This window comes from Lipotes vexillifer, unplaced genomic scaffold, assembly GCF_000442215.2.
Source record: "Lipotes vexillifer unplaced genomic scaffold, Lipotes_vexillifer_v1.1 scaffold1219, whole genome shotgun sequence".
In the NCBI taxonomy this organism is placed as follows: domain Eukaryota; kingdom Metazoa; phylum Chordata; class Mammalia; order Artiodactyla; family Lipotidae; genus Lipotes; species Lipotes vexillifer.
Genome location: NW_006781590.1, coordinates 1,363,656 through 1,375,705, shown reverse-complemented (window position 1 = coordinate 1,375,705; position 12,050 = coordinate 1,363,656). Strand labels below are relative to the sequence as shown.

Here is a 12,050-nt window from a genome sequence, read left to right as displayed (position 1 = left end):
CAGACCCTCTCTTTCCCTTGTTCGCTTTGAGGAAGCAAGTGTCCATGTTGGCACGTGGCAAGGAAGTGAGGGCAGCCAGCAGCCAGCCAGGAACTAAGACCCTCAGCTCAACAACTCTTGAGGAACTAAATACTGCCTCCAACTATGTGGGCTCAGAAGCAGATCCTGCCCAGTTAAGACTTTCGATGAGACCCCAACCCTGGCTGACACCTTCACTGCAGCCTTGTGAGAGGCCCTAAAGCAAAGGGCTCAGTTAAAATATGCCCAGGTTCCTGACACACAGAAAACGCAAGATTAAAAATACGTATTGTTTTAAGCTTCTAAGTTTGTAATTTTTAATACAGCGATAGAAAACTAATACTTAGGTCTATTAGACCTCTTAGGTCTATTAGAGGCTGCCATAACAAAATACCACAGATGAGGTGGCTTGAATGACAGAAATTTATTTTCTCACATTATGGAGGCTAGAAATCCAAGATCAGGTGTTGGCAGGGTTGGTTTCTTCTGAGGCCTCTGTTTGGCTTGCAGATGGCCATCTTCTCCCTCAGTGTCCTAAATTCTTTAACTGTTTCTTTTAAGGACACCAGTCGTATGGCATCAGGGCCTACCTTAATGACTTCATTCTAACTTAATTACCCCCTTTAAAGACCCTATCTCCAAATACAGTCTCATTCTGGGGTACTGGGGGTTAGTTCAGCATATGAGTTTTACAGAGACACAGTCCATAAGAATAGGCTATATAAAATTCTATAATTATGTTTATCTCTTTAGCTAAGACACTGTACCACTCACTTATTGTCCAAAGGTCTTTTGCTACCTTGATTTTCTTTATTTTTCACATGATTATATAGGTATTAGATGATGTATAGCTCACATGGTTTAGCATATATATTTGCATTTTCCTGTCTCCATAACAAAATTATAATTCCTCTAAGCATGTATTTTTCATATGTTTTACATAGGCTACTTTACAGTATTTAAGATGGTGTTAGATACATTTTCAAAATCTGGTTTAACATTTTGTGTTTATTTGTATATTTCTAAATAACAATATTCTAGAAGTAGCTTGTCTTAAGAATGAAGACTGTTGGCAGGGCAGGAATAAAGACGTAGACATAGAGAATGGACTGGAGGACGGGGAGGGGAAACTGAAAGCTTTGGTGAAGTGAGAGTAGCATCGACATATATACACTACCAAATGTAAAATAGCTAGTGGGAAGCCGCGGCATAGCACAGGGAGGTCACCTCGGTGGTTTGCGATGGATGACCTAGAAAGGTGGGATAGGGAGGGTGGGAGGGAGGCTCAAGAGGGAGGGGATATGCATATGGCTGATTCACTTTGTCGTACAACAGAAACTGACACAGTATTGTGAAGCAATTATACTCCAATAAAGATCTATTTAAAAAAATATAAAAAAGATTTTCAAAAAAAAAGAATAAGCTTTGGGGATCCCAGAGGGAATAAGACACAGCACCCACCCTTAAAGAATTCACGCCCTCATGAGGAAGCTATAAGGGCTTTCCTTCTGTGAAATTTGAGGTCATTCCAAAATATTTTGCAGACTGTGTAAGGAAAGGGTCTGACTCTCAATGATTTAACAAACATGGATACCATTAAAATATTTGACTTCTTAAAAAAAAAAAAAAAGAATGAAGACTGTTAAAATGATGGGGGGTTTGAAGAATTTATATTTATTTGAAGTACTTGTCGTTCTAGATGGTAAAAGGCCAGAGAATATCTGTCTTGATATTTGGTAATCCAGGTATAATGGATATACTGTTAGATCCTATCCAACGCTATGCTGATTCTTTAAAACACTATTTCTTTTTGAGCTATATCTATAACACTATATATGTTTAAAATATTTTCCTAAATTGTCAAAAAAATATGTATTATTATGAAATAGTTCTTTGTAATGTATACCAGTGGTTCTCAAAGTGTGGCCCACAGACCCAGGAGTCCCCAAAACCCTCTTAGGGGATCTACAAGGTCAAAACTATTTTCATAATAAAACTAAGGCATTATCTGCCCTTTTCTTGGTATGCGTTGACATGTATACATATTACGCAAAAGAAATAGTGCATAAAATTGCCGAGGCCTTTGCATGAATCAAGGCAGTGACATCAAACTATACTACTGGACTCTATTTTTCAACAACATGCACGCATAGACCAAAAAAAACACTTCATTTCACTTAAAATTGTCCTTGATGAACCAATTAAAATTATTACTGTTATTAATTCTTGACCTTCCATGACACATCTCTGGAACATTCTGCATGACTCAGTGGGAAGAATGCATAAAGCACCTCTATTCCATATTGAAGTACAATGATTATCTCAAGGAAAAACCCCCGCACAGTTGTTTGAGTTGGGAGCTGAATTAGCTGTTTCTTCATGGAACACCATTTTTATTTGAAATAACAACTGAACAGCTAGCTATGATTATTCAGATTTAGGTTTTCGACAGACATTTTCTCAAAAATGAACAAAGTGAGCCTGTCACTTCAAGGAAAACAACGGATAGCATTTATTGCCAATAACACAGTTCAAGCTTTCAAACAAAAATTAAAATTTTGGAAAACTTGTATCTGCCCATGAGAACTACACTCATTCCCAAATTTAAAGAATTTTCTGATGAGATTAATGGTGATATTAACAGTTGTTACTTTTCTGATAGTGTGTAATGAAATGTGTCAGCAAAAACTATATAACATACTGAACGAATATTTTCCAGATGACCAGTGCATCATATTTTAAAATTATGCCTCAAAGTGCAAAGACTCAAAGTGCAAGAAAGGACAATGGATTTTAATGTAGCAGGGTAAAATTTTATTACATTGGACAATATACAGTGTTGAAAATAAATTTGATTTAAAGTTTATAACTTCATTGATATGATTCATAAAGTTTATTGATAAGGTTTCAGGTTTCACATTGCAACTAACCTTTAAGAAACTACCATTCATGGAATTTTGGTATAATATTAAAGAATAACATCCACAATTATCTGAAAAAAGCTATTACGACACTTCTTCTTTGTCCAGCTATATAACCTTGTGAGTCAGATTCTCTTCATACACACAACATATTGCAGCATATTGAATATAGAAGCAGACATGGGAATACAGATGTTGTCTGTTAAGCCAGACATCAAAGAGATTGGAAAAATTTAACAGTGCCACTCTTCTCACTTTTTTTGGATGGGAGAGGGGAGTATAGTATTTTTCATGAAAAATATGTTACTGTGCTGGAGTTGGAAAATCAGAATTTTGCTGCCATCATAGGAAAGACTGGTTCAGGCAAGAATCATCACTGATGCTAAATCTAGGGGGAAATTTTTATGAAGAGCAAGATGTTTTCATGGTCTTAAAATGTCTTCCCACATACTTGTTAGTTATAAAGGAAAATTAAGAAGATAATTATTTAGCAAAGAAATTCAACAGCACCTTGACCTGTGATCCAAGTTATCATCACTTTTGAGGAGCAGTTGGACAATGTGTATCTCCAGATGTGATAGCCTAGAAGGATAATGTTCTATCTGAGAACACATAGCTGAGAACACATGTTGTAGCTGCAAACACATAGCCTCAATCAAATCATGAGTAAACATTTGACAAAACCAAAATGATAAATATTCTTTTTAAAAAATAGACATGATGGTATTCTTCAAAAATGTCAGGTCATAAAAGGCAAAGGGAAACTGTGGAAATATTCCAGATTAAAGGAGCTAAAGAGAAATGACAACTAAATGCTGTATCTGACCCTAGACTGGATCCTGCATTAAAAGGAGAAAAATGCTATAAAGGACATGATTGGGTTAAACTGAGAAAATTGGAGTGTGGATGATAAATTATTGTTTTAATGTTAAATTTGCTGAAGTTGATAACTGTACTATGATTGTAAGAGAATATCACAATTCTTAGTAATACACACTGACATTTTAGGGGTAAAGGACCTTGATGTTTATAACTTGCCTTCAGCTGGTTCATTAAAAATTATTGTGGGTATAAATATAAACATTTATATTTATATATACATGTGTGTCAATTAGATAAATATACGTATACATATACACGAACATATACAGGGAGGGAGAGAGAGTGTAAATGATGTAAAAAATGGGTAAAATGTTAATGTGTCTGAATAAACAGTACACAGGTGTTTTTTGTACTATGCTTTTTTTAAAATTAATTTTTATTTGAGTATAGTTGCTTTACAATGTTGTGTTAGTTTCTACTGTACAGCAGAATGAATCAGTTATATATAGCCCCTCTTTTATGGATTTCCTTCCCATTTAGGTCACCACCGTGCATTAAGTAGAGTTCCCTGTGTTATACAGTATGTTCTCATTAGTTATCTATTTTATACATAGTATCAATAATGTATATGTGTCAATCCCAATCTCCCAATTCCTCCCCCCCCCCTTGGTATCCATACATTTGTTCTCTACATCTGTGTCTCTATTTCTGCTTTGCAAATAAGATCATCTATACCATTTTTCTAGATTCCACATATATGTGTTAATAGATGATATTTGTTTTTTTCTTTCTGACTTATCTTCACACTGTATGACACTCTCTACACTCTGTATGGCACTCTCTAGGTACATCCACATCTCTACAAATGACCCAATTTCATTCCTTTTTATGGCTGAGTAATATTCCATTGCATATATGTGCCACATCTTTATCCATTCCTCTGTTGATGGAAATTTAGTTTGCTTCCACGTCCTGGCTATTGTAAATAGTGCTGCAGTGAATATTGGGGTGCATGTTGTACTATTCTTATTCTTTAAATTTTCTGTAAGTATCAGTTATTTCCAAATAAAAGTTAAATGCAGTCACTTATGTTCATGTAATGGGTTCATTATTGTTTTTAAGTGAATTTATGAATATATGTTTAAAGTTTGCCTCGATTTTATTTCTAATAAAGTAAAGTAAACATTAATAGATCTAATCCACATAAACAAAAGCTTTGGGGGGGTCCTTGATAATTTTTAAGAGTGTTAAGGGGTTCTGAGACCACAGAGTTTGAGGACCATTGGCATAAACTGTGTGGGTGGTTAGGTAGGTGCCCCCCTCATTCTCTTAAGGCTGTTTTGTGACACTAGTTAATGAGAGCAGATTTGGTAGATGTCACTTATGAATATTATAATCTTAACCTCTCTCTGCCTTAGTTTTTGCACTTGTAAAGTAGGGATAATAATATTGCCTATCTTAGAGGGCTATTGTAAGGTTTAAATCATTTCCTCTGTGTAAAGGCTTTCAATAAGGACCACACTCTGCAGTACTGTTCTTATTGGCAACATGTATTTCTGTGGTGTTCTTGCCTCTCTCTGCCATTTATTTTGTGTTTTGGCTAGTGATTTGGGTTATAATTATGTGCATATGAACTACTACAAAGAAACCAAGAAGAGTATCAGATGGTTTTTTAAATGCAAATTTACAGTAGTCTGTGCCCCTTCAAGGAAATGGTTAGGGAAACAGAGCAGGGTGGAGACGAGCAAGCAGTTTGGTGTTTGGGGAGTTCTTGGTATATGGAAAAGCATCATACGTCTAGGAAGTTGGATTAAAAATTGTGAGAAGAGTATATGATAGAAAATATGACTGGACAGGGAACACTTTGTTGTTAGGGATAAACTGGGATTAACCCTATTTAGCACTGGTTCCACTGGCATTCCACTTGCCAGATAGGTATCCTTTGCTTAAATGTGTATGTCTATATTGGCATATTTAAGTTGTTGTAACAGTATATACCTAGGGTAGGGATAAGAAAGAATACTGTTGTTTTGTGCCATTTTTACTGTTTTCCCCAGCAAAAGTCTAAATTCAGCTGTTTTATACCTCATTCTATCAAGCTTCAAGCCAATAAAAAATAATTATATTGTTGAACTATTGTGTTCACCTAATTCCAAATTCAAATGATGACTTTAAAAAAAAAAAAACAAAAACCAAAGGATAAGTAAATGTGAAGGCTTTATATCATTTTGATATGCTGTTTATTGTCATTTAGTCTCTTTTGCTAAATGCTGTGATTTAGTTTTCTATTTTTTTTTTAATAGATCATCAGAAACTGGAAAGGGAAGCTAGAATCTGCCGTCTTTTGAAGCACCCCAATATTGGTAAGGAAATGTTTTCAGTATATTTTAAATATTAACTAAAATTTTGCATCATGTAATTTTACCATAATTTTAAAAATATTAATTTAATAAACTAGAATATTTGCAATTAACAAATAGGGTCCTAACTTTTGATCTTGTTACATTTGTTTCTTCAAAGTTTTTTGAAAGTTTTTCAAAAGGTAGCATTTCTTTCATACAAACACTTTAAAAATAATATAAGCTATTACTAGTTGAAGAGTGGTTTTATGTATCTTTAAGGATTGTTCAGCTGCTGCTACCGAAGTGCAGAGGGACAGAACTTAGGCCATTATATTAGTCACCTAAGTTACTTTTCACCTATCCTGTAAAATGTTTACCTCATAATCATTGATACTACTCAAGAAACTAGTAAAATTGTTTTAGAATATTATCCCTCGTGAATATAATAGCATGATAATGTTCAAAACTGAAAAATATTGATGAATATAAAACAAATGCAAGAAAGAAACAAAGGAAAGAAGAAGCTATATTCTGTGACAATAGTTTTATTTTCGAAAAATATTACCGTCCCACCTCTGTCAGTTCTACTGTCAGCCAAAGTATTTCTGACATGCAAGGTGTGAGAGAGGGAGTAATCATGCAGTAGAATTAGCAAAATCATTCACTGAGAAGGTTTATTTTTCTCTATTTTTATGTATAGGGCCATTCAGTGTCTATTCCTTCCTTGAAGTTTTTAGTATCCTGCATTTTGTGGGTTACTTAAATAGACACTAACAAGTAAATCGGATGCATTAACAAACTAGCAGCTGTCTAATAAGAGCCTTCTGTTTTAAAGAAAAAACAAAACAACCTCTGAAATGTAAATATACCTTTTTATAAGTATTTTACCCTGATAAAAGTCTATGGCATTTTTTGGTTGGCTGTATTATTTTCCTAGGGCTGCCATAACAAAGTACCGCACACTGGGTAGCTTAAACAGAGAAATGTATTTTCTCATAATTCTGGAAATAATAAGTCTGAGGTCAAGGTGTAGGGAGGGTTGGTTTCTTCTGAGACCTCTCTCCTTGTCTTGTAGGTGGCCATCTTCTCCTTGTGTTTTTACATGGTCTTCCTTCTGTATGATGTCTCTTTTTAAATTTCTTCTTTGTGTAAGGGCATTAATCATATTGGATTAGGGTCCATCCTAATGACCTCATTTTAACATAACTACTCTTTTAAAGACCCTAGCTCCAAATATAGTCCCATGCTGAGGTACTGGGAGTTAGGATTTCAACATGAATTTTGGAGGGACACAATTCAGCCCATAATATTGGCTAAAGAGAAATTATACAATAATGACCCACTGTAGTTCAAAGAGTGCTTTCCTTGCTCATGTTTAAGATAAAATGCAATCTTAGTTTACTGAACTTGCTATTCTTATGAAGGAGAGTTTTTTTTCTTGTTTGTTTTGTTTTTAATCAGGATCCTTCTATGAAACTCAATTTTTTTTTTTATAAATTTATTTTATTTATTTTTGGCTGCGTTGGGTCTTTGTTGCTGTGCGCGGGCTTTCTTTAGTTGTGGCGAGCGGGGGCTACTCTTTGTTGTAGTGCGCAGGGTTCTCACTTTGGTGGCTTCTCTTGTTGTGAGCGTGGGCTCTAGGTTTGTGGGCTTCAGTAGCTGTGGCTTGCGGGCTCTAGAGCGCAGGCTCAGTAGTTGTGGTGCACAGGCTTAGTTGCTCTGCAGCACGTGGGATCTTCCCGGACCAGGGCTCGAACCCATGTCCCCTGCATTGGCAGGTGGATTCTTAACCACTGCGCCACCAGGGAAGCCCCGACAAGACAAAATTTAAAAGCTATTCTTTAAATTGTAGAAAAAGAATCAGGACAGGACATTTACGGGATGATGGATTCTAAGATCAGATGAACCCTCAGGTGGGCATGTGTATTTTAAACAACCAATGCTCATAACTTATTTTAATAGAGTATATTCAGGAATACCAATTTAGAGTTTGGAGATAACTTTTGGAAGTGCAATTTAGAGTTCAATTATAATACTTATTTCTAGCATTTTATAATGCTTGCTGTGGTTTAGTTTGATAGAAAAATTGTCACTTTAGGAAAGGTAATGCTATATTCTCATTATTTTTAAGTTTGAAAATAGGAATTTGTTTTCTTTAAAAATTGAGTTTGATTTATAGTGCGTCTGCTTAACAAAAACAACCGCATCTCTGACCAACTTGCCATGGAGTGATTACTGTGTCAGTTTACTTTTTGATATGTTAATTTTGTTGATTATTTAGTTTAAAAGGCTAATGGACTGTGTTGAAAGGAAATAGATATATACAGTAATATGACTTGAGTTCTTCTGTTAAAATATCTTTTCACGTTTTGTATTTCAGTGGTCATTTACAATATGTTGTCTATGAAATGACAGAAAAATTATTTGGTAGGATTTTGTTCACACTATTGAAGTTCAGTAGTTCACTGTTCAAAGATCACTTTCAATTTTCAGTAACAGGTATATTGTGTAAGAGTTTTAACCAAAGGCTTAGAATAAGAAGAAAAATTTCTATAGCCTACAAAATTACTCTCCAAAGAAGATGGCAGTAATTTTTGTGAATCCATTATTTCGATGTATAGGAAATCTTGTCTTTCATTCATTCTGTTCAGAAAATGAATAATTGTACTTACAAATATTTAATTGGAATCTTACATTATGTAAACAGTTCCCCTGTAGAGATATTCACAATTATAATTCCCTTGAGTATTAGTGGTTTTGAATATTCAGATGAATTTGGGTTGGATTACTTGTAAAAAAACAAGAACAGTGTTTTAATTGTTAATCTGTTTTGTATTAAGAGCAAAACTCTTACTTTAAAATCAAAGGGGTGAAACAGTATTTTATATTTTGATTAGCTCTGAAAATAACTTAAAAAATATTATTAAAAGATACTGACTTAATTTCTTCCTATCCATTATTTTTTCTTCTAATTTCTTAATCATTAACGTGAGTTTTTTACATCAACATTTGATTTTAGAATTAAAAAGTTATGCCAGTCTGGATACACATAAAATGAAACAAGATGAGCAAAATAAAATATATATGATTTGTGATTTCCAATGATTAGCATTAAGCACTGATTGAGTTGAACAGTGCTAACTCTGTTGCAGTTAAAATACTGAAAGACTACAGAGATGAATGAGGCATAGTCCTTAACCACAAGGAGTTTACAGTTTAGGAGGGCAGATTGTGATGTATGAAACTAAAATATAAGGTGGTTACATACTCTAATGAAACTCTTACTGAGTGCCATGAGAGCACTAAGGAATAAACTAAGAAGTTTAACTGAAATACGTTGGGTAATGAACAGAATTTTGCCATAAAGGAGTATGGATTGGACTCGATAGCATTATGGAAAAAACATCAAAAGGAAAGATCAGATATAAACGTCCTTGTCACACTTGAAGAATGATAGAAAATCTGGAGTGGTTGGAGTATAATTTGTGTGTTGGCCATCAAGTTTGATTGGGAGTAATAGTGGAGAGTCTTGACTTTCTGTGTCAAGGAATTTTATCGCTAATCTGTAGAAATAGGAAATTATTAAAGATTAATTTAGTTGACACACATGATTATATCAGTTTCCCCGAAAGACAAATTTGGTAATAATAAGCATAATTGTTCAGAGTCAGGAGAAACTGGTGTTGAAAAGGCATTTAAAAGTCTTTTGAATTAATTTACGTATAAGACATGATGAGTTCGTAAACTATGGTAATGGGAGCAGAGAAGGCAGAAAGGGCAAAGATACCGGTGACACTGTGAAGGTAGAATCAGACCATCTTGGGCAGCAGTTATATTGTGGTGAGTGGGATAGAAGGAGGTTCCTCTGAGGTGTCTGTTTTGAGTGACTAGAGAAATATTGATTCCTTTAAGAACAGAGAAAACAGGAAAAGAAAGTTGGAAGAAATTAGCAGTTTAATTGAATATGAGAACATGAAATTTTTTTTAAAGATTGGAAAATATCTCTTTTGGGGGACCATGGACAAAGTAAAAATAGAAATAGCAAACAACACCGCCTAAAACCCTGATAGTTCACTTTTTGCCAGAAAGTGTAAGTCTCTAACCACTTGGGCATTTCTCTTCAGGATGGAAGTGGTTGGCAGTCATTATGATCATCCCTCCTAGACCAGTACTTGACTGCAGCTAGACTCTTGGTTTTGGGTCCTTGTTTATATAGAGGAAGTCTAGATAGATTCTGCTCAAAGTGTCTTCTGAACAAGCAAGATAGTCTCTGCGCAAACTCCATCACCTAACTGTGGTTTAGCATTTCTAGGGTGTTCTTTCTCCCGTGGTCTCTCAACCAGAGTCAGGCTCACTTCTCACTAGTCTCCCGTGCCTTAGCCAAACATGTATCTTTTCTGACTCAGTACCTTAATTACTTTAATTTGCATGTATCTTATCTGACTTATATGTGGGACACGACATAGAACTCTAGAGAATGTGAATACGTATTTTGGAGACACGTCGGGATAGTGACAGTGGATAAACACATCTAGCAGTATGAGGGTTGTGAAGGGTACCAAAGACAAATGATGACAAGTGCCTACTTGTAAAGAGCATGAAACACCTTTTTTTTTTTAAGAGCTATAATAACAATAATTTTCTTAGATTATTTTTATTTTCAGTGTACTTTAAGATACATTTTTATATAAAATAGCTAAATTTTTTCTAGATAAATAAAAGGAAACTATATTTTGGGGACAAAATATTTGGAATTGTACAAGAAAGCAATATTGACTTTTTTTCACTTTTAACAATAATAGTTCAACTGTGTTGATTTTAGGTAGACTTACATCAACTTTTACTCTTATAAGTACCAAGACTATGTTTTATTAACAGGCTTAATTTTATTGGAGCTATAATTAAGTTTTAATATTGAAGATCAGATGTTTTCTTCAGCCAATTGCCATTCCCCAATTTCTCACTTAAAAACTGGTAATTCCAATTATATACTTAAATTTATTTGTTAGGAACTTTCCAACAGAAGAACTCTGATGAAACATGGTTTTCAAATGTCATTCTCATATCTGTAGATTATTCCAGTGACCTTTTCTTTTGATATTCCGTATATAAATCTGCCTTTCAAAATTAAATTACATCTCCTGGTCACTTTTCTAATAATACATTCATAATATGGACAAGAGAAATAAGATAAGGCCATTTTCCCCCACCCAGAAAGCCAAAGAATCAATGATTTATAATCACTGAATTTCAACCTGGGGTGATTTTGTCACCTTCACCGTCTCTTTCTCCTGGGGCAATTTAGCAGTGTGTGTTTTGTTGTCACAACTGAGGGTGCCCATCTGGCATCAGTTGAGTGGAGGCCACAGATGCTGCTAAACATCCTACAGTGCAAAAGACAGCTCCTCACAATAATGAGTTATTTGGTCCAACAAGTTAATTGTGCTGAGATTGAAAAACTCTGATTTAAGGTAAGAGTGACAACAATAACAGTAAGACAGATAGCCAGCCTTTACTTGCTGGATCCATGCAATTTCCTTACATTAAAAAAATTAGTCAGTGTGTCCCCTTAAATGAAGGACAAGTAGGCAATGACACCTGCATAGAATATCCTGTGAGCAAAAGTTTGTAAAATACTCCCTTTTAACAAAAAAGTGGAAAAATAAAGAACTAGTTTAAATGTCAACCATAATTAAGAAGAAACACAGATTAGAATTTTGTTTTTTTCTAAGTTGTTCAAAAAGGATATTTATATAATGAAACATTTTTCATTTAAAACTAAGTGAAAACTATGTAAGTCAATAGTTAAGTAGGAGAATACCTTCCAAGAATCAGATGGAGGTAAAAAGGAAATCATTCTCCAGTGAAATAATTTTATCGTCATTGTGAATCACGAACAGCGAGGAGTCTTACCTTTTTTTTTTTTTTTTTTTTTTTTTTGTGGCGG

At 34.4% G+C, this 12,050-nt stretch overlaps 1 protein-coding gene across 1 annotated transcript in view; it reads left to right on the top strand.

Annotated features, from left to right (window-relative positions):
* Positions 1-12,050, top strand: part of CAMK2D (calcium/calmodulin dependent protein kinase II delta) — a 284,942-nt gene that overhangs the window by 87,516 nt on the left and 185,376 nt on the right. The window contains 1 exon segment of the mRNA XM_007454801.1: positions 6,065-6,124. Within this exon segment, the coding sequence (XP_007454863.1) occupies positions 6,065-6,124 (60 nt within the window).